At 46.6% G+C, this 25,703-nt stretch overlaps 1 protein-coding gene across 7 annotated transcripts in view; it reads left to right on the forward strand.

Annotated features, from left to right (window-relative positions):
- HMG20A (high mobility group 20A) overlaps positions 1-19,410 on the forward strand; it is a 63,898-nt gene extending 44,488 nt beyond the window's left edge. For 6 of the 7 annotated variants that reach the window (XM_053273138.1, XM_053273136.1, XM_053273139.1 and 3 more), the window contains 6 exons: positions 1,560-1,692; positions 2,626-2,657; positions 11,822-11,897; positions 12,928-13,143; positions 14,797-14,940; positions 18,769-19,410. In XM_053273138.1, the coding sequence (XP_053129113.1) occupies positions 1,560-1,692; positions 2,626-2,657; positions 11,822-11,897; positions 12,928-13,143; positions 14,797-14,933 (594 nt within the window). In that variant the 3' untranslated portion in view covers positions 14,934-14,940; positions 18,769-19,410. The remainder of the gene's footprint in view (positions 1-1,559; positions 1,693-2,625; positions 2,658-11,821; positions 11,898-12,927; positions 13,144-14,796; positions 14,941-18,768) is intronic. The other variant, XM_053273140.1, reaches the window with a different exon arrangement.
- Positions 19,411-25,703: the final 6,293 nt, after the last annotated feature.

A 25,703-nucleotide genomic window follows, 5' to 3' on the forward strand; every position in this document is an offset into this window, starting at 1 on the left:
TACATTTAAAACAGTAACAGTAAACTAATCCAGGTATTTGCTTAGCTGAGGCGAGCTTAAGAACATAAGAACAGCCCTGCTGCATGAGGCCCACGGCCCATCTAGTCCAGCATCCTGTTTCCCACAGTGGCCCACCAGATGCCTCTGAGACGCCCACAGGCAAGAGCTGAGGGCATGCCCTCTCTTCTGCTGTTGCTCCCCCGCAACTGGTATTTGGAGGCATGTTGCCTCTGAGGCTGGAGGAGTTTCCTGCGTCCTGATCTTAATACTTGCTGAAAAATCCATAAGCTTCTGCCTAGAAATGCCACCAAAAGTGTACAGTATTTAGGTAACGAGGGAGAGGGTCTAAAGAATCATATTCTCGCTTTATCTGAATTTTCTCTACATTATAACTCCACTGTGGATCATTGGGAGAGAAACGTGTAATAATGAACAGCAGGAGTTTGTCTGCCCATATTGAGTGTGGGGACATGGCAAGCCAGCTTACTAATAACTAGAGGTGTTCCATTCTATAACTTCATCCGTGTGGGTGGTGTCTCAAAAGAGACAGAGATGCCTGAAGGAATGAGATGCAGATAGAAAACTGGGAAAGATGTTCTCTCTTTCCACTTAGGCAGCCCACTTAGGCAGCTTAATTCTCTGGGGTTTGGGATGAGGAGTCTTATTAGTAATAATCAAAAGGCAGTCGTGTTATCAGAACCTTTTGTATTGTGTCTGGCATACTGATTCTTTACATTCAGATCTGCCTTCTGGAGCACACTTCTGCAATTCTGCACCAATTTCTTGGTAGGGCTATCAACAAAGGGATGAGGAGAAAGGCTGGAAGCAAATTAAAGGAGAGACGTCGGAGCAGGAAAGGGAAGCTCTTTATGCAAAAGGGCACTGTCTTTGCGCTAACTCGTGTCTACTGTCTGAGTTCTTTGCACGTTGCCAGCTCTCTTTGAAGTCTTCTGCAACCAAGCTCTGTTCATTAAGCAGATGTGACAGAATGCTCCAGGCAACACTGATATGATTTCTTTAGAACTACATTCAAACACATTGCTGTTATGAAAGCTAAAAATCTGGGTTTGCTTCATTGTGTATGGAGACAGAGAGATGTAATTTGTTTATATGCAATTAAACTTGAGATACATTCTCCCTCCCACCTCTTACATTTATAATCCGCCCTATCACAAAAACCAGGGACCCACTGAAATATAACATTTAGTACACTCATACTAGACTATACAGCCTTTGCCTTGGCTAAGTGCATGTCAGGTCAGGCAAGATGGTTTTGTTTCTAGAAGATGATGGGGCTTGACCTATATTCGGAGCATGCGAGTTAACAGTTGAGGAACAGACACTGAAATGTCTGTGTGGCTGTGGCACACAGATAGTACAGCTGACCTTAAAAACTGCGGTGAGACCTGAGGAGAGAGATGCTGCAGTCTTGGTGGTCAGTCCCTCTTAGTTTTCACTTCTTCATACTTTTTCCTTAGCTGGGGATTAAAGCAGAGCCTCATCTGCTTGGTTAACTTGCTTTACATTGGAGAAAAAGATGATTCCTTCTCTTGTTGCAGCGCTACCTCGATGAAGCCGATCGAGATAAGGAGCGATACATGAGGGAGCTGGAGCAGTACCAGAAGACGGAGGCTTACAAAGTCTTTAGCAGGAAAGCGCAGGACAGACAAAAAGGCAAATCGCATCGACAAGGTATTAAACTACGATACAGTAGGGATGTGCACGAACCGGTTCAGAGGCCCTTTTATGGACCTCCAAACCGTTTTGAGGTTTCGGCTGGTTCAGCGGCGGGGGGGGAGGGTTTACCTTTAAGGAACAGTGAGGTTGCTCTCTCTCCCCCTGCCCCCGGCCGCATTTCCTCTGCTGGCGCTGTGCTTAAAAACGGTCCTGCAGGGCGGCAGTGTACCTCCTTGCCGCCCCAGTGCGTGTTGGACTGGATGTGCACGGTGTGTGTGTGCACGCACACCCAAGCATAACATGCTCACATGCATGGGACACTTCTGGTCTGACACGCACCGGGGCGGCGAGGAAGAATGCTGCAGTCCCATGGGACCATTTTTAAGTACAGTGCCGGTGGGGGAAATGCAGCGGGGAGGGGGTAAGAGCACCCTCGCTGCTCCCTAAATGTAAACGCCAACCTCCCCCCCACCCCCGGTCGAACCAGCCGTTGCCAGTTCCGTGCACATCACTACGACACAAGAGTCCTAAAAAGCACCATAAAATCCAATTGGAACTTGTGACTAATCAACTTTACACAGCTCTAATACGTATTAAATAAATGGAGAGGCAATCACAGGCTGCGGGCCATTAACTTGTACTTGTATTCTTAGGGCAGGGTGTATTCACGGTTAGATTGAACTTACATAAACAATGTGTCCATATCTTCTAAAGAGCCAAAAGAGGAGAATCTCCCTTGCCAACTTCTCTCTGCCGCCCTCAGATGGGAAGGCAGTAGGGGAAATCTGCACAGCCTGCAGGAAGTATGAATATTGTAATTCCCCAAACTGTTTGCATCTCCTGCCACTTCCTGTATAAAGGGGAGAAAGGATCATTTCCCTGTAGCTGCTGGAGGTCAGATTCCCCCGCTACTTGAAAATTCATTTTGCTTCTCATCCTCTGTTTCAGAAGGAGCGCGCCAGACTGCCCATGACCACGAGGTAAATATTTTCACTTTCCCACTGCATCAGACTAACTTTAGTTGAAGAATGAGGGTTGAGGAGATGCATGGCTCACAGTTTCCATAGGCAGAGCTGACCAAATAGTTGTGCTCTAGGGAAAAGCAGTTATAAGCTAGCCAGTGTAAGTGTGTATCATGAAACAATGTGAGGCGGTGCCTCATGAACACATGGAGTCGTTATGGCTCTCTCCACTTCATCTCTTTGGGAGGCCAACCATTCTGCTGTGGCAAAATCTTTACTTCCTGCAGGACTGTATCTAGCCTTAAACAAGGGGTAACATGATCCACGATGTGGATTAGAAACCCAGGAAGCTGCCATATACCGAGTCAGACCCTTGGTCCCTCTAGCTCAGTATCTACACAAACTGGTAGCAGCTTCTCCAGGGTTGCAGGCAGGAGTCTCTCTCAGCCCTATCTGAAGATGTTTCTGGAGATGCTTCCTATCTGGAGATGCTTAGATTGTCCTTTGGGGACAGGGATCCATCTTTATTTATTATTTCTCTATGTAAACTGCTTTGAACACTTTTGTTAAAAAGTGGTATACCAATATTTGTTGTTCCAGGGGGAAACTTGGAGCCTCAGTTTCTCTTCCCAGAGTAGCCCCATCCCCTAAGGGGACTATGTTACAGTGCTCACATGTGGTCTCCAAATGCAACCAGGGCAGACGCTGTTTAGCAGAGGGGCAATTCATGCTTGCTACCACAAAACCAGCTCTTCTCCCATAAGATGGGAGGTTATAGCCACTAGCTTAAAGGTAAAGTGTGCCGTCGAGTCGGTGTCAGCTCCTGGCAATCGCAGAGCCCTGTCGTTGTCTTTGGTAAAACACAGGAGGAGTTTACCATTGCTGTCTCCTGCGCAGTCTGAGGTGATGCCTTTCAGCTACTTCCTATATTGCTGCTGCCCAATATAAGTGTTTCCCATAGTCTGGGAAACATACCAGCGGGGATTCGAACTAGCAACCTCTGGCTTGCTAATCAAGTCATTTCCCTGCTGCGCCATTAGGTGACCGGCCACTACCTTAGTTGGCTTTAAAAGGGGCTTAGACAACTTCATGGAGGACAGGCCTATCAATGGCTACAAGTCTGGTGGCTATGGGCCACCTCCAGCCTCAGATGCTAGATGTCTCTAAATACCAGTTGCAGGGGAGCCAGAGCAGGAGAGAAGGCATGCCATCAGCTCTTGCCTGTGGGGTTCTCAGAGGCATCTTGTGGGCCACTGTATGAAACAGGGTGCTGGACTAGGTTGGCTTTGGGCCTGATCCAGCAGGGCTGTTCTTATGTTAGGAGAAGAAGCCAGTTGAGACAAGTCCCCTGTCCTCCAGCTAAGGCCCCAGTGGGAGGTGATTTATAGCATCAAGTCTCACGTGTATATAAACCAACACCTTATACGGTTTCGAAAAAGAAGGCAACGCTACGTAAAGAACATCTAGCTCAGTATTGTCTACCCTGACTGGCAGTGGTTCTTCAGGGTTGCAGGCAGGAGTCTCTCCCAGCCCCACCTGAAGATCCCGGGGAGTGACCCTGGGACCTTCTGCCTGCAAGCAGATGCTCTACCACTGAGCTGTGTGGAATATCTCACATGTAGTCACTCATCTAAATGCCCTCCTTAGCAAAGTGGACAGGTCATGCCTGCTACCGCAAGACCAGCTCTTCTCATTTTTAGCTTGGTGCCTCTTAAAGTGAAAACAGGGTCTTGGCATGCACAATCTTCAGTTTTAAACCAAGCCATGTTTGGGAAGGGGGCCGTAGCTCAGTGGCAGAGAACATACTTTATGTGCCACAGGTCCCAGGTTCAATCCCCGGCATCTTCAGAGAGGCCTGGAAAAGACCCCCGGAGAGCCACTGCCAGCTTGTGTCAATGGTTTTGAACTAGATGGACCAATTCTTGGGCTTGGTATAAGGCAGTTTACGTAGTGTTCCTTTTGGAGCAGTCCTCAACGAGGGCCTGACTAATTAGATTTGTGGCCAGGATACATCTTTTGTATGCTAAAATAAAAGAATGGAGCCCCAAGTAAATAATCTTAAATAGTTAATCTTGGGATTCCCATCCCTGTTAGAACATAAGAAAATATGAACAGCCCTGCTGGATCAGGCCCAAGGCCCATCTGGTCCAGCATCCTGTTTCACACAGTGGCCCACCAGATGGGTGTTCTTCCCACTATTCCCAATTCCCACTATTATCCTAGAAGAGCTCAACTATTCAGCAGCACATTAAATGCCCACACAGGGCCACCTCTTGCTGCTCTGTTTTAGCTTCCATGTCTTTAGCTGGAATTAGGACTTGGCACTTCATGGCAGAACCACCTTAAGTGGTGCAGTGGGAGAAAGCTTGACTAACAAGCTGAATGCTGCCGGTTCGAATCCCTGCAGGTATGTTTCCCAGACTATGGGAAACACCTATATCAGGCAGCAGCGATATAGGAAGATGCTGAAAGGCCTCATCTCATTCTGCGTGAGAGGAGGCAATGGTAAACCCTTCCTGTATTCTGCCAAAGACAGCCACAGGGCTCTGTGGTTGCCAGGAGTTGAAATCAACTTGACAGCACACTTTACCTTTACTTTATGGCAGGGTGAAGTATGCTTTCCGTCGAAATGTGTGGAATCCCCAAATAACTCTGTTGCCCTGGCCAACACAAATAAACCCTTAACAAATTTCAGCAGCCTTATTTCCCATTGCGATGATAGGTTTTATGACAAGGTGTGGTTTTTGTATGCAGCATAAATCAATTGGAGTGGGAACGCTGTTCTTCCTGCTCCTAAACATATTGTTGCCCCAAGCAAATGCTCTGATTGTTGAGGCTGGTGGTGTCTGTATCCCAAGTGATCAGGGAGAGGTGGTTTGAAAGAAACATGCATTTAAATTGATCACTTCGGAGATTTACAGAATCTGGGAAGAGAATGAAAATAACAGGAAAATGTACAAACAACAACTTGGGTGCTTCTCTTCATCTCCCCACTCGCTATGAATCTCTCTGCTGAAACCATCGAGTTTGGGTTTATTTCTAGAGCAGGGCCGCACAACTTCGTTCCTCCAGCTGTTTTGGGACCACAACTCCCATAATTCCCAGCCACAGTGGCCAGTTGTCAGGAATCACGGGAGTTGTAACCCAACATCGGCAAGAGGGCCAAAGTTGTGCAGCCGTTCTAGAGCTGCCGTACTTGGGTCTGTGCTGAATGCCTTGTTTTCCAGCCTGACACTCGGTATGACTATCCCTGTGTTGCATTTAAGGCCCATGATAGAAGCAATCAGTTTTGTGTGTGTGTGTCTAATTTTTGAAAAATGACACACTGACACTAAGCCTGAACAAATGAGCCCTTTTGCAATGAAATGGTAATCAAATCTGTACGATCTCAATCCCACGAGTGAGCCTCAGAGTGGCTTAAGTACATAGGAGCCCCCGAGAGGATCCTTTACATGCTGGGGTAATGTACTCGATAATGGAAGAGTGCTGATGGTTTTCATTACCACTCTTCCGTTAAGCCGAATTTCCCTGCCTTTTTAGAGGCTGAGCAATCTGACTTAATTGCTTAAATGCTTGGGGGTGGGGAGGATATACTTGGGAGAATCCCCGTCCCTGGGACAGCTCTTGCAAAGCTCATAATGTCCTCCTCCTCCTCCGTTATTTGGCTCGAAGGAGTCATTTATTGTGCATTCCCAGCTCTCCTTGGTATCTGTCTCGGGCTGGCTGAGACTCCATTGCTGCTTGAGGCAAACATTCATTGGGCTGCCTCCCCTCTTAGTATCTTTTATGGAGGATGTTGCAGTCCCCCCTCTAAGGCAGGGGCTCTCAAATGCGGGTCCCCAGAAGGTGCTGGACTATATCTCCCATCATCCCCAACCACGAAGGGTGAGGGCCATTCTGGCTGGGGATGATGGGAGTTGTAGTCCAAGAGCATCTGGGGACCTGTGTTTGAGAATCCCTGCTCCAAGTGGTTTCCTTCCCCCCCCCCCACCTTTGGCTCCATGATTGAATAGAGAGGGAAGGGAAGGCTTGCATTTGGAGAAAATTGTGGTAGATTCTGCAGATATTTCCATAGGAGATTATGGAGGGTTTTCCAAAATAACTTGGTACATCTTGAATTCAGATAGGGACATAGGAAGCTGCCATATACTGAGTCAGGCCATTGATCCATCTAGCTCAGTCTTGTCTACTCAGACTGGTAGCGGCTTCTCCAGGTTTTCAGGCAGGAGTCTCTCTCATCCCCCTGTTTTGGAGATGCCAGAGAGGGAAACTAGGACCTTCTGCATGCAAGCAGGTAGATGCTGTTCGCAGAGCGGCCCCATCCCCTAAGGGGAATATCTTACAGTGCTCACACATGTAGTCTCCCATTCAAATGCAAGTAGGGCAGATCCTGCCTAGCAAAGGGGGCAATTCATGCTTGCTACCACAAGACCAGCGATCCTCCCCGAGACAGTAATTTGTCCTGCCTACTGAGACTGTGCCAGCCAGCTCTTGATCTGTTGTGACAATGCAGAGGTCCTTGCTGTGATTAATATGCGATTATTTTAGACCTTTTTCAAGGGGTAGTTGCCAGTGACACATACGTTTAGTACATTTGAAAAACAACAAAAACCTGACTTCCTGCAGAAGCCTCTGTGTTTGTCAGATGGTGGGAGTGATACAGGAAACATTTTTGACATGCTGCCTCTTCCTCCCGATTCAGCTCTTTCTCTTCTGTCCCTGCTGTGTGTTCCCTGTGCGTGTGCATTTCTAGCTCCCTTCTATACCGCATTTGGAGCCCCGGCCTCTTCTTGATTAGAAGATACAGTGGCTGTCTGAGAGTTTGCTCAAGCAAACACACAAAGCGTTTTTCTGAAGTTCCACAAGGCTGTTGTCTACTTTGGCCGTCTGCCAAGTGGCGCTCTGTTCGCCTCCGCGAAGCCCCTTTTATGAGGCAGACACTGATATGAAGCCCTGAGCTTTAACTGCCAGAATTCCCTTGTAGGCTCTTAACCACTTAGCTTTCTTGCTTGGCCCCAAATCATGTTTGACACTTCATTTAAAGCCTAAGGTGTTCAAACATGAAAGGCTGTGGTGCTGGCGAAAACAGGAGAGAGGCTTTTTCTGTCTGGTGCATTTTGGGAGCTGGATTTCTTGGTGTAAAAGAACATTTGCCCGCCCCCCCCCCCCGCTTTAAGTTTCATTGTTTTGTTGCTCCTTGATAATTGCCACAGCTTTGCAAACAAAAGAATTGCTATGTCCTTCATAACTACAAATGCCTGCTGAGAAAGCCAGGATTCCTCTTTATTACTTTGGATTTTGAGAAATGGATGAAATGTTGTCTAAATGGTACCTGCTTCTAAGGCTCTGCATGTGGCCCGAGATGATCAAGAATGGGGACCTCCAGAATTCATGGAATATAAGGGAATGTGTTTAAACAATGCTCTTTATCTTTTATGTTTCCAGCATTTCTCTGTCTCTCCGCCCCCCACCCCGTCTTCTCTAGAGGAAAGGAAAAGATCCATAACTGGGAAAACCACACAGGGGAGCGAGACCCTTGCCCCCAACCCCAGAGCTTGTTTTCCCTAGGGCCTGGTGACGGCAGTGTGCAGGATGGAGGAGGGGGTGCATTTTGCTCTCTGGAGCTTTCCTGACTTCAGACCATTTTGTGTTTCATTTTCCAGCATTAAACAGAGTCACATGGACACCTGCTTTTAAAAAATGACCCTAAAGAGAGATTGCTTTGCACTATTTTTTCTTCACAAAGAAATAACCAGTATTGGTTATACTGGTTAGGTATAACTAGTTAAAGCTACCTTAAGTGGCGCAGCAGGGAAATGCTTGACTAACAAGCAGAAGTTTGCTGGTTCAAATCCCTGCTGGTACTCTTATCGGGCAGCAGCGATACAGGAAGATGTTGAAAGGCATCACCTCATACTGCGTGGGAGATGTCAATGGGAAACCCCACCTGTATTCTACCAAAGACAAACACAGGGCTCTGTGGGCGCCAGGAGTCGAAATTGACTTGACGGCACACTTTACCTTATAACTAGTTAAATGATGGTTAAACTGCATGTGGCATGAAATGAGAGTGGGGCTGCCAAAGTCGGGATACGAATGATCATTAGCCCCATAGGGACTAATGGGTAGAACAGTTTCTATGCGGGGCAGGGGGCATATAAATAAAGTAAGCAAATATTTTTTTAAAAAAATTAAGTAAGTATTATTATTCCTTAGGAAAGCAATGGGAAATCTTATGGGCCTCATCTGGCCACCACCTTTATGGTTTATTGCAAATTTCCTATGGAAACTAAAAGTTTAGACCATGTCTTTAGGTAGTTTCCCTTAGTATTATTGTGTGTTGGGTTTCCCCAGGCATTATCGTGTTTGGGTGGGGGGCGGGGAGGTGGGATGTGGCTTTTAATCTCCCCACATGTTCTCCTGATTGTTTGAAATTGCCCCTACTCTCAGCCTCCTGTTTAAGAAACCCATGATTTGAATTCTTTATTGGCATTTAGGAGAGCCCTAAAGACCTACCTGTTTGGTCTGGCCTTCCAGGGTTTTTAAATTGTTTTAAAGGGTTTTTAATGTATTGGGTTTTTTTAAAGGGTTTGAATTGTTTTATTTTTTAGCTGTCTTATTGTATTTTAACATTTTCATTCCCGATCATTGATTGGTTTTAACTGTTTTAGGATATTTGTGAACCACCCTGAGCTATTCTGTAAGGGCGGGCTAGAAATCAAACAAACAAACAAATAATAAGCATAGGACAAGCATGTCTGACTCCACGCCACATTGAAGCTAATAGCAGTGTTGAAGGGCAGGGGCACTTTGACGAGGAAAATGCCCTCTATGTTCCCTAAAACTGAGCATATTTGTTAAGTTGGCCGAATTGGATTTGGCTGCCTCTTTTCCCGTACGTAACTTCCATCAAGTGAAAGGGGGAAATAGGATGTTTGAGATGGTGAAGAACGAGCACTACTCCATTATATGTGCTGCATGATTTGTATGCTGGTCGTTATCTGTAACTACAAACTGCCGTATGTTTTGTTTCATAACAAACAAACAACGAATATTTATATACCGCTTTTCAGCTGAAGTTCCCAAAGCGGTTTACACAGAGAAAACAATAATAAAGTAATAAGATGGCTCCCTGTCCCCAAAGGGCTACCAGTCTACAAAGAAACATGACACCAGCAACAGCCACTGGAGGGATGCTGTGCTGGGGTCGGATAGGGCCAGTTGCTCTCCCCCTGATAAATAGAAGAGTATCTCCACTTTAAAAAGGTGCCTCTTTGCTCAGTTAACAGGGGACCTGTTGAGCCTTTCCGTTGTACTTAGCATTGCTTCTGAAAACCCTAATAGGCAGACCTGTGGGGCCATAAGCCCTGCCAGAATGCCCCATCTCCTTTTCTTAATCGTAGCTACTTTAGACATGGTGTTGATTCTCCCATTTACAAGTTTCTCATTGGAAGGTGTGACGTACATGTTTTTGAGGCTGCATACCCATTATGGGGATGGGACCTTAGCTGAGTGGTGGAACCTCTGTTTTAAGGTCCCCGGTTCAGTCCCTGGCAGCCTCCTCAGCATCTCCAGGTAGGGCTGGGAAGGACTCCTACCTGAAACCTTGAAGAGCTGCTGCCAGGCAGTGTAGCCTTATACAGAGTCGGGACCCGTGGTCTGATCAGGAACCAGTGGACTGATAAGGCAGCTTCCGAGGTTCCCATAGAAAGCAAAAACTCTTACGATTGGTGCAGGTTTTTGTTAAACCTGCGTCAGCATGAGACAGTGAGGGTATTCTCACGGTCAGTGGAAAGCGAGGTAAGGGAGCTTAGCCCGCTTTCCACGGATCGTGGGAACCACCGGGCTCGCAGGCAAGCCCGGTTTCCCCAAAGTAGGTAACCCACTGAAACACCCCTCCCCTTAAACGGGGTTAGCAGAGGGAGCGTTCCGCAAACCCCGTTGTTTTGATCGTGCATTGCCGCAGCGTGGCTCCGTGCCCTGGAAACCCCCAGCCGGGAGGCTGCAAGCAGCCTCCTGGGCTCGGGGGTCTCTCCAGCATGCCCCGCGCGCTCCCCGCAAACCCCCTTCCGGCGAGTCTCACTGATCGTGAGTCTCGCCTCCGTGTCGCTTTTCTGGGACTGTTGAATCTTCGTATCGCCTCCCACCTTGATAATGCTCTATAACCTTTGTAAGCACCCCCCCCCCGCAATATACGTTTGCTGTATCCAATCTAGATGCAACATTAGTCTTTAGAAAAGAAGAAAAAAGTCATTGTACAACTACCGTTTGTCTCAGGAGGGAAGCTGCCATCAGCTTCCTCCCGGGGCAAATGGCTGCTGTGAGTTTGGTGGGTGGGGGGCACATTTTCCTTGAGACTGCAGCAGAGGCTCAAGGGCTCTCTTTGAAGCAGGAAAAGAAACCTTTCCCTTTTTGCAGCTGCTGTTTCCACATGAAAAACACCAACAGGGCCAGTGAAACAATTAACATCTCATCTAGTTTTTTAAAACCATTCTTCATTTTTCCCCTTTCAAACAAACAAACAAACAAACAAACAAACAAACAAATATAAATAATGCATCATGTAAAATGAGTATTTACAAACAACATTATTGATATAAAAAGGGCACAAAACTATCCATACCACTTTAAATTTAATTATTTCACATAATAAATATAATTAACCCCAGCTAACTTGGCAAAGAGGAAGCTTTTAATGTCGTGATTCTCTTTTATTTAGCAGGGGGAGAGTAACTGGCCCTATCCACCCCCAGCACAGTACAGTACCTCCAGTGACTGTTGCTGGTGTCTATCTTATGTTTCTTTTTAGATTGTGAGCCTTTTGGAGATAGGGATCCATCTTATTTATTTGTTATTTCTCTGTGTAAAGCGCCCTGAGCCATTTTTGGAAGGGTGGTATAGAAATTGAATCAATAAATAAAATAATAAAATAATCTTTAACTATTCTGGTATGGGATAAGTTGATTTAGACTTCCCAGTAAAATTGAGAAAAGGAATCCACCTTTCTACAAAAATTTTTTTATAACTTACATTCAATGAGGCTTTAATTTCTGATGATGATTTGTGCTGTATTAAGACATCCCATATTTCTAGAACCCTCACATCTAGTCTGACCCTTGCTGTGTTGAGCTGTTTCATGCTCAGAAGTATGAAGATGTAACATTGTCATTGTCTGTGTGCAGAAGGAAACCGACACGAAGGAGAGGTCTGTTTTTGATATCCCCATCTTCACAGAGGAGTTCCTGAACCACAGTAAAGGTGAGCAGAATATGAAGAGTGTGGGTCTGCCTCCCACCTTCTAATTGGTGGAGTTGGGTAAAAGTATTTATGTGAAGGCTAAAAGGGGTTGATTGGCTATTCTTTTGTGATGATTTCTTTATGCTAATCCTCTTCTAGGCCTAAGGCGCTTAGGCTTAGCTTTGAGTCTCTGCTATGCTTCAGGAGATAAATTTTGCCCTTTGTTCTAGTACTAGATGTCTTTGACACTGCTGCTTTATGATTTTGGAGGAGGAGTGTTCTGCTGGCCCCTTGTGCCCCATTCTAAGCCCCATGAAAGCAGCTACAAGCTTCTGATGCCAGCCAAGTTCTGTAACCAGATGGTTTCCCTTTGGATTTAGCCATTGGGCCTGGCCCAAGATGTCGCTGTGGTTGATGCGATATCCAGAGAGGAAGGGAGGACCGGGCTGCCCAGGGAATCTCATTAATTTGACCCTGATGGAATTAGTGTTCAGACTAAGAAAGCATTTTATTAATCAAGCAGATGATACGGACTTCTGGGCACCAGTTGCATTCAGTCATAAAACCAAGAGATGGCAAAGAGCGGTTTGGCTCTTTGTCAAAAGAGGTCTCCGCAGTAACTTGGCATATGCTCTTTTGAGCAGTTGCTTTGGTTAATTTATTTCACTCTCAAATGGATTTCCAGGTCTTGATTCCCCTGCCCTCCCTATTGAGTTTAAGTCATGTGACATTTAATTCTGGTATGGCTACTGCTCTCTTTTCTTCCTGAAGAAAGAGGAGGATGAACCTCCCCCCAGAACTTATCACCTAGGTCTGATGTTTCTTGGGAGACCCTTCGATACCACTATTAAAATTATTTTCCATTCAAGATGACCTTGTCGTCTGCTGCCACTGGATTGTCGCTTGATATCCAATTTCTAGATTGTTTGGGGGTACTTCAGGGCTGCCCATTGACAACCTCGGTAGTCTCCATATCCAACTGCTGAACATGGGGATTACTTACCATGCCCGCCCCCCTCATCTCTTACCTTTCATGCGGGGTTGTTAACAGCACGGGAAGCAGAGCTGCGTCAGCTGCGCAAGTCCAACATGGAATTTGAGGAAAGGAATGCTGCCCTCCAGAAGCACGTGGAGAGCATGCGCACGGCGGTGGAGAAGCTGGAGGTGGACGTGATCCAAGAGCGGAGCCGCAACACGGTGCTGCAGCAGCACCTGGAGACCTTGCGGCAGGCCTTGACCAGCAGCTTTGCCGTGGTCCCGTTACCAGGTAAGAAGCTCCTCTTGTTGAGCAGATGTCTTGCCTGTGCATGGGAGTATATGGCCCGTGGTTGGTTGTAGAGATGGTGTGCCATGGATTTGGCCTGGGAGCTATTCATTGTGCGAAATATTGGGCCCCTGTGGGCAACGTCCAGACGAAGACCTATGGACATTAATGGAACTGAAGTGAGGTGTCACTCAGGGGCATAACTATAATAGGGCAAGAGGAGACAGTTGTCTGGGGGCCCACTGCCTTGGGCCCCCCCCAGAGGCAAGTCACATGACTGACTCCCCCAGCCGCCTGCACCCGCTTCGGGCTTCCTTCAGCTATATTCATCCTCCGAAATCGATGTGAGTGTTAAGACCTGGAGCTACCAGAACAGCAGGTCTTTCTCTAGTACCATTAAAGGACTTGCATCGTCCACCATTTACAAAACCTCTTAAAAAATAATTTAGGATGATGTTCTGTTGTGGCACATAGATGTTTATCGATCGATCTAGATCTAGATATTTTACTATGCTTTTTGTTACCACTATTCAGATCTAGATCTAGATATTTTACTATCCTTTTTGTTACCACTATTCAGCCTCATTTAAGATTTCTTTACTTCATGAGCTGAGCTTCAGTGATGGCGGGGTGCATTTTAAAACCTTGTCTCTGTACCAACTCCAACCTTGCTACTCCCCTGGTGTCACTGACTTGTTTGTTTGATTATTTATTTATTTGTTACATTTCTATACTGCCCTATACATCCAAAGGTGGCTGCTACTACAACAAATATTTATATACCAATCTTCAACCAAAGTTCCCAAAGTGGTTTACATAGACAAATAAATACATAAATAAGATACCCCCCTGTCCCCAAAGGGTTCACAGTCTAAAAAGAAACATAAGGCAGACACCAGCAACAGCCACTGGAGGGATGCTGTGTTGGGGTTAGATAGGGCCAGTTGCTCTCCCAAAGGTGTCTCTTTGCTCAATTTAAGAACAATTTAATGGTTAATTTGGTTGAATTAATTTGATTGAATCACTCGATTCAGAGTGGTGCTTAGTCTTGACTTACTAGCAGAGGTGCAGACAAAGTGAAAAAATGAGGATCAATGCCCCACTTGAAATTTGGTGGTAGCAGAGGAAAGACACTTAAGATAAACATGAAATCACTTTAACCTGGGTTAGAGAAAAATACTTAGCAGTTGGGGAGGGGAAAACACTTTGTGGGGAGGTGAGAAGGTAACACTTTGGGTAGGGGGAGATGAGTAAAATGAAGAGGGAATTCTCAGCTGCTTAGCGGGAGAATCTTCACGCTAAGTAGAGTGCAAACGTGTTTAGTGGGAGTGACGCAGTGAAGACGGTTCACCAATCAAACAGCTGCCCCAGTGCACTCAACATAATATTTGCGGCATATCCATTAGTCTTAGGAAGAGCATTAGGAACTCTGCAATAGGAGACCCTTACTGTCAGCATTTAACACTACAGATCTACACTACAGATTTTGTGTGCTCCCAACAGCACACAAAACAATCAGCCTTTATTTTGAGTGGCTTGCATTGACCAGGTTGCATTTGGAGGACGTTTCATTTCAGCATATGCCTCTTTTAGTACCAAGTCTACAACATTCACCTCCGTGTGCTGCTCTGCTTCCTTGTCCTTTCTGTCTTTCAGGAAGTGGAGAGACCCCCACAATGGACACTATTGATTCATATATGAATCGACTGCACAATATTATTCTGGCAAACCCACAGGAGAACGAGAACCTCATCGCCACAGTCCGGGAAGTTGTAAACCGCCTCGAACGCTAGTGACTTGGTGAGCTCACCAGACCTTCTCCAAACTTTGTTGGTAGTGCTGAAATGAGAAGTTGATGGCTGAAATGGTTGGCTTATGAAGTCAAATTTCAGATTTGAGGCTAGATTTTATGAAATAAAACTGAACAGCGTTTCAGTTATCGAGCAGAAATTAGCACACTTGCTATATAAAGTATGTGTTAGTCTGATGTCATACATTTTTCACTGCTAGATTTCTCTCCACAGGGGCATTTTTAATAACCAGGACAGTGAATAATAGGAACAAATAGTCTTCCCACAATGCTGAATTTTCTGCCTTTATCGTCTTTTGTATTTCAAGAGGAATTAATGTGGTTTTAGTTTTTCAGCCTTCTGTGTTTAGAACCAAAAGGCAAGCTAAATTCCTGAGCTTCTCTCCTGTATTTCAGTTTGCTCGTGCAAAACCAAATGGCTTTTTAATTTGGTGTATTCAGAGCTGAGGTCCATCTGGTGCCATGGGAAGCCACAAGTCCTCAACCTTTCTGCCCCTGCCCTTTTGTGATGATTGTGAAGTGCCGCTAATTGCATGCTCCCTATTATAGCATAAGCAAAAAGACTGTTGCCCTTACAGAGAGCAGCCAGGTGGGACAGGCTGCAGTTCGAAGTCAACTCTGCTCCCTTCAAAATAAAGAAATGGCACTTCTGCTGCTGTTTTATGAAGTGTGGACACAGGGCTGCGATTTTTCTGCTGCTCATCAACATTCTCGTTTGAATGGAGCATATTCTGTTAGCACATGTGAACTCTGAAAAGGAAAGACCTGGTGGCTCTGTGGGTAGGAGGCAGTTCAGTCCGCGACAGAAAGTGATAGCTGGTAAGGAAGTCTCCCTTCGGGCAGGTGATGGGAAGATACCCCAGGCCCTGAGCCAGCTAAAGGTAAAGTGTGCCGTCAAGTCGATTTCGACTCCTGCCACCCACAGAGCCCTGTGTAAGCAAGTAAAGTTATTTCGGTCCTTAGACCAGCTTAACATTTAAAATAATGCATTTATAATTGACATAATATTCAAATTGCTAATACAAGCTCTACGAAGTCTGGATGCAACAAAACAAAACTTGGCCACATTTATAGAAGTAACAGATTTAAAATTTGACAGCAAAAAATCCAAGTAAAATTGATCTGTAGGGCCACAGAGCCCTGTGGTTTTCTTTTGGTAGAGGCGGGGTTTACCATTGTCTCCTCCCGCGTAGTATGAGATGATGCCTTCCAGCATCTTCCTATATTGCTGCTGCCCAATATAGGTGTTTCCAGCAGAGATTCGAACCGGCAACCTTCTGCGTGTTAGTCAAGCATTTCCCCGCTGCTCCACTTAAGCCAGCGACTTCCCATTTAACACACCTTCCCCAAAAAACACAACCTGAAGCTTTGAATGCCAAGACAGTTAGCTTGAACATGCTGGCTCTTTGTCATTTTGAGAAAACCTGGGAGAGTTATCGGTGCTACTTGTGCCTTAGGAACATAGGAAGCTGTCATATACTGAGTCAGACCACTGGTCTGTCTAGCTCAGTATTGTCTTCACAAACTGGCAGCAGCTTTACATTGCAAAACTTATTTGCTTCTGAATCAACTGGCCTCAAATTTGCACCACTTGTAGCAGAACATGGGGACGGGGGCAAGAGACCACCCACCGTGTTTCATCTTTCTTGCTACTTGTGCTTACATGTTGTTATCACTCCTCAAAAACAATATAGTTGAAGGAATTAAAAAGGCTAATTCCAGATGAGCTTCATTACCCAAATGTGAACACTCAACTGGTGTTGATTTTCCCAGTTTGTTTGGCTCAGTTAAGTACTCTAGACTTGTGCTTGGCAAAGATTCATCCAGCAAGAGGAGTCTTTAAAGGCAGAGGATATGAGTGTTTAGGGTGAGGCTTTCACTGAAAAACAAGAGGTCTACATAGCTATTAATGCAGTAGCAGGCAATGTGCCAGGCCCTTATTCACTACAAGCCGTTTTCCTTTTTGTCAGATGACTCTGTCTGACAAACCCCACTTGAGGTTTTGCTGTACCCTTTTAGCAATAGTGATAGGTGGATCCCAGAAATCTTGGGAACAAAACAAGTTACCAGCTAGTGATGTGGATCAGTGTGTTGAGTCTAGGGACTACTGTCAAAACGTCAGCATTTCCTGTGAATGACTATTCTCCTTCTTTGTCAGGCTAATTGAAAACACAGGGACTTTTAACTGGTAACATGTTGTTAATAGGGTTTTTATAAATCGTGCATCGTTTTATCTTTATTTCACAGTCTGTTAAGGCCCACTGGCTTGGGAACTGGTTCACTGCTCCTCTTCTTTATGTGAAAGTACATATGGGGCAATAATGTCATTTCAAACTTGCCATAATAACTTGATTAATATTAAAAAAACTATTTCTGCTTTTGATATTAAATGGAACGGTAATGACGCTCCAAATGTTGAGACTCTGCAATGGTGCATAAGTTCATTTGCCTCTGGGGCCACTAATATTTTGTTTATTTCACATGCAGTTCTCATTTTAAGTTGAAATAAGCTGAGAAGTTGAGATTTTTCTTTGTATTAGAGTGTGTGTGTGTGTGTGTGTGTGTGTGTGTGTGTGTGTGTGTGTGTGTGTAGGGAGAGTGAGAGAGAGAGTGACTGGTGATTGTTTTTAACCAAAAAAAGTTCACAAAGTGGCTTACATAGGAAAAGCAATAAATTAGTTCCCTTTCCCAAAAGGCTTCACTGTTTAAAAAGAAAGACAAGGTAGACCCCAGCAATAGCTATTTGAAAAATGCTGTGCTGGGGCTGGATTGCTCCCCTGCTAGCACTTTAGAAGCTGCCTTTCTGCTCAGTTAGCAGAGTTTTGTATAAAGATATTGTATGCAAACCATCTTGCCCATATATATTTGTAAAACATTCAATGTTGTAGCTAATACTTTATTTTATTCTATTTTTTACATTTATATCCCGCTCTTTCTCTGAGAACATAAGAACAGCCCTTCTGGATCAGGCCCAAGGAAACCCATCTAGTCCAGCATCCTGTTTCACACAGTGGCCCACCACATGCCGCTGGAAGCCACAGGCAGGAGTTGAGGGCATGCCCTCTCTCCTGCTGTTCCTCCTCTGCAACTGGTACTCAGATACATCCTGCCTTTGAGGCTGGAGGTGGCCCTCCGACTAGTAGCCGTTGATAGACCTCTCTTCCAGAAGCTCAGAGTGGTGTACATGGTGATTTTTATCCTTACAACAACCACACAACTGAGGCACCAGTGGAGCACCGAGCCGATAACCCAAAGCTTTTTCTGTAATGGGACATAGAAATCTGCAACCTTTTTTCCTGCGATGCTAAGCAAGCCTCGTCTGTATAGTTTGGTACCTCAAGTCTCTTGAGTACCTTGCCATTAAAAACCAAACCAGTGTTGGGCATTGCCATTAAAATCCTCTTCTCTCCTGGATAGTGCAAGGCCCTTCCTTCCCAGTCGGCCATTGGATGGGAAGAATTTCCCTCCCAGGCTGGTCCCAAGTTCCCTCCCGGGCATCTTGGGATAGGGCTGAGAGCGACGCCTGTCTGCCTGCAACCCTGGAGAAGCCGCTGCCAGTCTGTGTAGACAATACTGAGCTAGATGGACCTATGGCCTGACTCGGTAGAAGGCAGCTACCTATGTAAGGATTTGAGTATAGAAGAAGATGTGAGCATGGGAGCAGTTAACTGCCATCAAGTGGCCCCATGTTGAGCCACTGACTTGAATTGAGCCACTGACTGTTCAGGGTGACCCTCCAAAGACATTCTAACAGAACCCTGCACCATTGTTACGGATGCAAACATCTAACCCCCCTTTTTTCCTGTTTTGTCCCCCAGATGTTTTTCTTAAAGGACTAAAGCAAGTGAGGAGTGAGAGCCCTTATGGAACTACGGCCAGGGTGGGTGAGAAGCCACTTCCCTATTGGATGAACTATTCAGTGCGTGCAAACCTTCCTTGAGGACTTGGGAGCAGCTCCAGAGACCAGATTATACATATACCTGTATATGCCCTATCCTCTGCATCCGACTGGCAGGGCAAAGCTCTGCTACAGTTTCCAATTCGTTGCCATCTGTGGGTGTGCGGCTCCATTCAGGCAAGGTTGCCTCTCTCTGGTGGTAATCCAGGACTCAGAAATGTGATTTAACCTGAGCTCCAATGGAGAGAGCCTCCTATGTCCTTGCATCTTTGTTGCATGTACACGGTGTCCTGCCAACCTCGAGATTTCCGTTCCCATCTGTCGAAACTGTCTGCAGCCGTGTGTGGTGTTACGAAAAAGGCCAGTGATAATCGGGAGAGAAGAGGATGGGCCAGCTTTTTCTCTCTCCTAGCATCAAAAGCATAAAAGCTTTCATTCTGGACTAAAACCAAACATGCCATCCTTCTTTTCTATAGTTTGTCCCTTAGTCTGTTATATGCAGTAGTCTTATTATTCAGATATCTCTGTCAATCAAAAGGAAACAGGGGGGTGGGGGTGGGATTACATTTCCTCTGTCCTACTTGTATCCTGAAGAAATAAACTCTCTATAAAAAGGGACACAAGTTCTCCTTTTTTGCTGTGGATGTTAACAAAACGAAAGCAAAGTAGGGATCCAGGATATAGCACAGATAGCCATGAAACATAGGAAGCTGCCAAAGGTGTCTGCACACATTGAAGATGAGGGAAAAAGAAAGAAACCTAAGATAAACACCAGCAGCAGCCACTGGAAGGATGCTGTGCTGGGGTTGGACAGGGCCAGTTGCTCTCCCCCTGCTCAATAAAAAGAATCGCCATTCAAAAAGTTGCCTCTTTGCTCAGCATCTCCCCACCCTCCCACTCCTCTTTGTCCCACGGGGCATAAAGCTATATGATATCCAGTTGTGCCCACTCCATCTAGCTCAGTCTGGTCTACACTGACTGGCAGTGGCTCTCCCAGGGTTCAGGCAGGGGTCTTTCCCAGCCCGATCTGGAGAGGCCAAGGATCGAACCTGGGATCTTCGGCACGCAAAGCAGTTGCGCTACCCCTGAGCGGTGGCCCTATCTCCACGCTGCAAGCCTATACTGAATCGGATTGTTGGCCCATCTAGTTTGGGATTGTTTACTCCTACAGGCAGCTGTTCTCCAAGACTAGGCTTTTCCAGCTTCTATTGGTTGATGTCCTTTTACCTAGAAAGGCCAGGGATTTAACCTGAGCCTTCCTGTTACATAAAGCAATACCACTGAACATAGGAAGCTGCTTTATACAGACCCTTGGTCCATCTAGCTCAGTACTGTCTACCCAGACTGGCAGCGGCTTCTCCAAGGTTGCAGGCAGGAGTCTCTCTTAGTCCTATCTTGGAGATGCCAGGGAGGGAACTTGGAGCCTAGGTGCTCTTCCCAGAGCAGCCCCATCCCCTGAGCGGAATATCTCACGGTGCTCACACATATAGTCTCCCATTTGAAATTAAACCAGGGCAGCCCCTGCTTAGCAAAGGGGACAATTCATGCCTGCTATCACAAGACCAGCTCTCCTCTCCTAGACCATCCCAGTGGTATGCATAGGATTCCTGACGTCTGGTGTATTTTGGAGACCTGTTCCTTTTTCCAAGAGAAGTATGAGGCATCAAACAGGTATCAAACCAAATATGACAGATGGTGGTTCCTGAACTGGTTTTTCTTGAACACCCAGTTCTTAGAGAGCTGGGTGTGTGGATGAGACTCAGGTGACAGCTGGTACTTCAGCCTTGGCGGTGCCATCAAAGCACAGTCTGCCTGGCTTGTGGTAGATGCAAAGCATTGTGGGATATGAGGTAAGGCACTGGAGCCTGGCTACAGAGAGCCCTGGATCAAGAGGGACGCCAGAGCCCTGCGGTGTGTGAGCATGGAGCCGTGACCAGAGACCTGGTGCACAGAACACCTTGAGGTTGGTGATTCCTCTCTGCCTGCGTTGGGGGGCTGCAACCCTGAACGTCCATATGGTTACGCTCCAGCCACAGTTAGACCAACTGAGATGCGCAAGGGCCTGTATGAAGGGAGTGCACAAGCCAGTTGCTGTCGATGCTCCAGTGAGTTTCTGCTGCTGGCTCGGTTTCATTGAGTTTTCTGGTCCCTTGCCTGGTTGAGCCTCCACACTCGTTCCTCTACAAATGCTAAATGCTGCGGAATCTGTTTAGAGCAGGCCTGCTCAACTTAGGCCCCCCATCTGTCTTTGGACTACAACTCCCATAATCCCCAGTCACAGTGGACAATAGCCAGGAATTATGGGAGTTGTAGGCCAACATCTGCAGGAGGGCCGAAGTTAAGCAGCCCTGGTTTAGAGGAAGGTGTGACCACGTCTGGGGATAGGGTTTTGCATGGTGGCACCAGTATGGGTCAAGGTAAAGAGTGCCGTCGAGTCGGTTTCGATTCCTGGTAACCACAGAGCCCTGCGGTTGTCTTGGGTAGAATACAGGAGGGGTTGACCATTGCCATCTCCCACGCAGTCTGAGATGATGCCTTTCAGCATCTTCCTGTATCGCGGCTGCCCGGATAGTAGCAGCTCAGTATTGTCTATACTAAAAGGAAAAGTGTGCCGTTGAGTTGGTGTCGACTCCTGGCGCCTAGAGAGTCCTGTGGTTGTCTTTGGTAGAATCCAAGAGGGGTTTACTATTACCGCTTCCCACTCAGTAGGAGATGATGCCTTTCAGCATCTTCCTGTATCGCTGCTGCCCAATATAGGTGTTTCCCATAGTCTGAGGAACATACCAGCAGGGATTTGAACCAGCAACCTCTGGCTTGTTAATCAAGTCATTTTCCCACTGTGCCATTAGGTGGCATTACCACTATAGGCATACATGTAAAACGTTCCACTTGAACTTGCCATCGTGGCAGTTTCCTTAAAGAGCAGTCTCATGCTGCAGAATCAGTTTCTGAACAGATCTAGGGAGACGTGTTGTGCAAAAGTTGTGTAAGTGGAATGTTCTCATCCACAGGGTTCCAAAGACCCTTTCTGGAGACGCAAGATCTTGTGTCGAAACTGGCCTTCAGACAAGAGATGAGGGAATACATGATGATGGTTGGGGTGATGACAAATGAATTCTTTTCCTTCCCACAGAGATGTGAACTTTTGTCCTAGTTTGATGCATCTGGGGAATGGATGTGCTGTTGAAGGAAAACATGTCACAGAAGCTTAATGCTGAAATCCTAATTAACTCTCTGGAAAAGGCTTGCCTTGTGTATATATTGGGACTGTGTGTTTAGGAACATAGGAAGCTGCCTTCTACTGAGTCAGACCATTGGTCTATTTAGCTCAGTATTGTCTTCACAGACTGGCAGTGGCTTCTCCAAGATTGCAGGCAGGAATCTCTCTCAGCCCTATCTTGGAGATGCTGCCAGGGAGAGAACTTGGGACCTTCTGCATGCAGGTACTATTCCCAGAGTGACCCCTTCCCCTGAGGGGAATATCTCCTATTGCTCATACATGTAGTCTCCCATCCAAATGCAAACCAGGGTGGACTCTGCTTAGTAAAGGGGACAGTTTGTGCTTGCTACCGCAAGACTAGTTCTCCTATACCAGGGATTCGCAACGTTGGGTCCCCAGATGTTATTGGACTTCAACTCCCATAATCCCCAACCAAAGGCCGCTGGGGGTTATGGGAGTTGAAGTCCAATAACATTTAGAGACCCAACATTGAGAATCCCTGTCCTATACCACTGTGGTAACAAGTATAAATTGTCCCCTTTGCTAAGCAGGGTCTACCCTGATTTGCATTTGGGTGGGAGACCACATGTCTGAGCACTATAGGATAAGGAAGAGCACCTGCATACTTGCATGCAGAAGGTTCCACGTTCCCTCCCTGGCATCTCCAGGTAGGGCTGAGAGAGGCAACACTAAGCTAGGTGGGCCAATGGTCTGACTCAGTAGAAGGCAGTTTCCTCTGCTTCCTTCCTATGTTAAGACCAGCTCTCCTCAATGGATATGTTTAGCCATACCCATTTAAAAAGTCATGGCACCATAAAGAGTTTGCACTGGAGGCAGGCTCTCCCTAGATGCCTCCGGTCTGCATCTGTGGTTCTGCTTTCCTTGTGTGGCTTCTCAGTTGTACTAGAAGTGAAAGTTGAATGGTCCCAGCTTGACAGTTCACTCCTGTGACTTCAGCAGGATAGACACTGCTGTGCAGCTCTTTGCAGCAGTAATCTATATTATTAATTCTCCAAGACGGGCCAGGGTCATGCGTGGGGATGTGGCAGAAAGGAGGTGATTGGCTGACAGAGGGGGAGAGAGTTCCGGAGCAGCAGGGAGTTTTGCGGGGCAGCTGGAAAGCAGTTTGACAGTTGGCTCAGGGGTGCCATGAAGCAGCAAGTTGCTCCAAGGCTGGGGGCAGCTTCGGGAGCTGGACAGTTGGCTCTGGGGGCTGCGGGTGGCAGACAGCTGGCTGAGCTGCGCCGTGAAGTGGCAGGGAGCAGGGAGCTCGGAGGCTGTCAGGATGGCTCTGAGAACCAGTTGCAGGGGAGTAATGGCAGGAGAGAGGGCACGCCCTCAACTCCTGCCTATGGCTTCCAGCAGCATCTGGTGGGCCACTGTGAGAAACAGGATGCTGGACTAGATGGGCCTTGGGCCTGATCCAGCAGGGCTGTTCTTATGTTCATATGTCAGGCGAGCGGGCGACAGACCCTGGCAGTGGCAGGGGGAAGCAAGGACTGCGAGACAGAGATAGAAAGACGGAGGACAGAGAGAGAGAGTGTGTTGTGGGGGGCAGAGCGCAAGCGAGAGAGTTGGGGGCGGAGAGAGTGGGCGAGAGAGTTGTGGGGATGGAGAGAGCGAGTGAGAGAGTTGTGTGGGGTGGATGCCACAGGCTCAGTGCACGACTGCACAGATGCTCTGTGCAGGGTCAACTAGTTGTATTTATGACGTGTACACTGATTGATTAAGTGCCATCAAGTCAGTGTCGACTCAGCAACCACAGACCACATAGATAGAATCTCTCCAGGATGATCTGTCTTCAACTTGGCCTTTAAGGTCTCTTAGTGGTGCATCTACCTTGCTGCTGGTCGTCCTCTTCTTCTCTTTCCTTCAACTTTTCCTAGCATTATGGACTTCTCAAGGGAGCTGGGATTTCGCATCATGTGTCCAAAGTATTATAGTTTGAGCCTGGTCATTTGTGCCTTGAGTGGAAATTCGAGCAGTAGTGTACTGGAGGCGTGGGGTATGTATAAAATAAAATATAAAAAATAAAAAATAATATATATATATATATATATATATATATATATATATATATATATATATATATATATATATATAAAATAATTCTGGATTGATTTGCTCTGTGATCCATTGGTTTGTTTTCTTGGCTGTCCACGGTCTCCCCAAAAGTCTTCTCCAGCACCAAAGTTCAAAAGCATCCATGCCTTTTCTATCTTGCTTCTTCAAAGTCCAGCTTTTGCATCCATAGAGCGTCACAGGAAAAACCATTGTCTGAACGATTCTAACCTTTGTAGGTATAGACATGTCACAGCATCTAAATATCCTTTCCAAGGCCTTCATTGCAAGCACACTGCCCCTCCTGAAATGGCCAGGGTAGTTCGCAATCAAAAATTAAAATATTAATATTTTGACAGTGAACAAAGGGGGGGAAACCCCGCAGATATGACAACCCCTCCTAGGGTCTTTTGTAACTGTGCGACTTCACCAGTTAGAATGTTTCTTCAAACAATTCCCCTGGCAACAGGGTATGGAAAACACCCATCGGCAGGAAGTAACATTGTGGTGGCAGCGTTAACAACGCTTGACCCATTCCTTTCCGCTTCCCCTGCAGCCTGCGGGGATAGCAGATCTCTGCCTCCCCCAGCCCTGATGCTGTGATTGCGAGGACAGTAAGATGAGCAAGCATACAGAATCAGAGTCCTGCTCTGTGGCTCAAACCCCTCTCCATCAACAGTATTTTTTTGTTTCCATTCACAGCTGAGCATCTGAACCAGGACTGCACAACTTTGGCCCTTCAGCTGCGGTTGGACTACAACTCCCATCATCTCCAGTCACAGTGGCCAAATACTCAGGGATGGTGGGTGTTATTGTCTAACACAGTGGGTCCTAATATGAGTTCCTCTAGATGTTGCTGAGCTACAACTCCCAAGATTCCCACTGGTCTAACAGCTGCAAAGCCAAAGTTGTTCAGCCCTGATCTGAACTATGCAAAGAACTGTTTGAACTCGGAGGGTCCTGGGGAATGGGGAGAAGGAGAGAAGATCACACTAAATCATGGGTGCCTTGGCTCCCCAAAGGTGGTGGGACTACACTGGGGTGATGGGAGTTGTAGTACAACAACATCTGGGGAACCCAGCTTGGGAAAGCCCTGCACTATATGAATAAGGCCAAAGCAAGCAACCTCTGTCCTGAGCGATTGGCCCAGTGCTTAAGCTTCTTGTACTGTAGGAAGCTGCCATATACTGAGTCAGATCATTGGTCTATCTAGCTCAGTATTGTCTTCACAGACTGGCAGCGGCTTCTCCAAAGTTGCAGGCAGGAATCTCTTTCAGCCCTATCTTGGAGATGCTGCCAGGGAGGGAACTTGAAACCTTCTGCTCTTCCCAGAGTGGCTCCATCCCCTGAGGGGAATATCTTCCAGTGCTCACACTTCTAGTCTCCCATTCATATGCAACCAGGGCAGACTCTGCTTAGCTAATGGACAAGTCATGCTTGCTACCACAAGACCAGCTCTCCTCTCTCCACCAGAGCTCCATATTCAGTTGCAGCCAGTGGCTAGAAGTCTGGTTGAAATTTAGTAGTTCTTTAGCCTTCTTTACAGCTGCCACATGCTGGGTTGGCAGGTACTT

The sequence above is a fragment of the Hemicordylus capensis genome, chromosome 10 (genome assembly GCF_027244095.1).
Source record: "Hemicordylus capensis ecotype Gifberg chromosome 10, rHemCap1.1.pri, whole genome shotgun sequence".
In the NCBI taxonomy this organism is placed as follows: Eukaryota; Metazoa; Chordata; class Lepidosauria; order Squamata; family Cordylidae; genus Hemicordylus; species Hemicordylus capensis.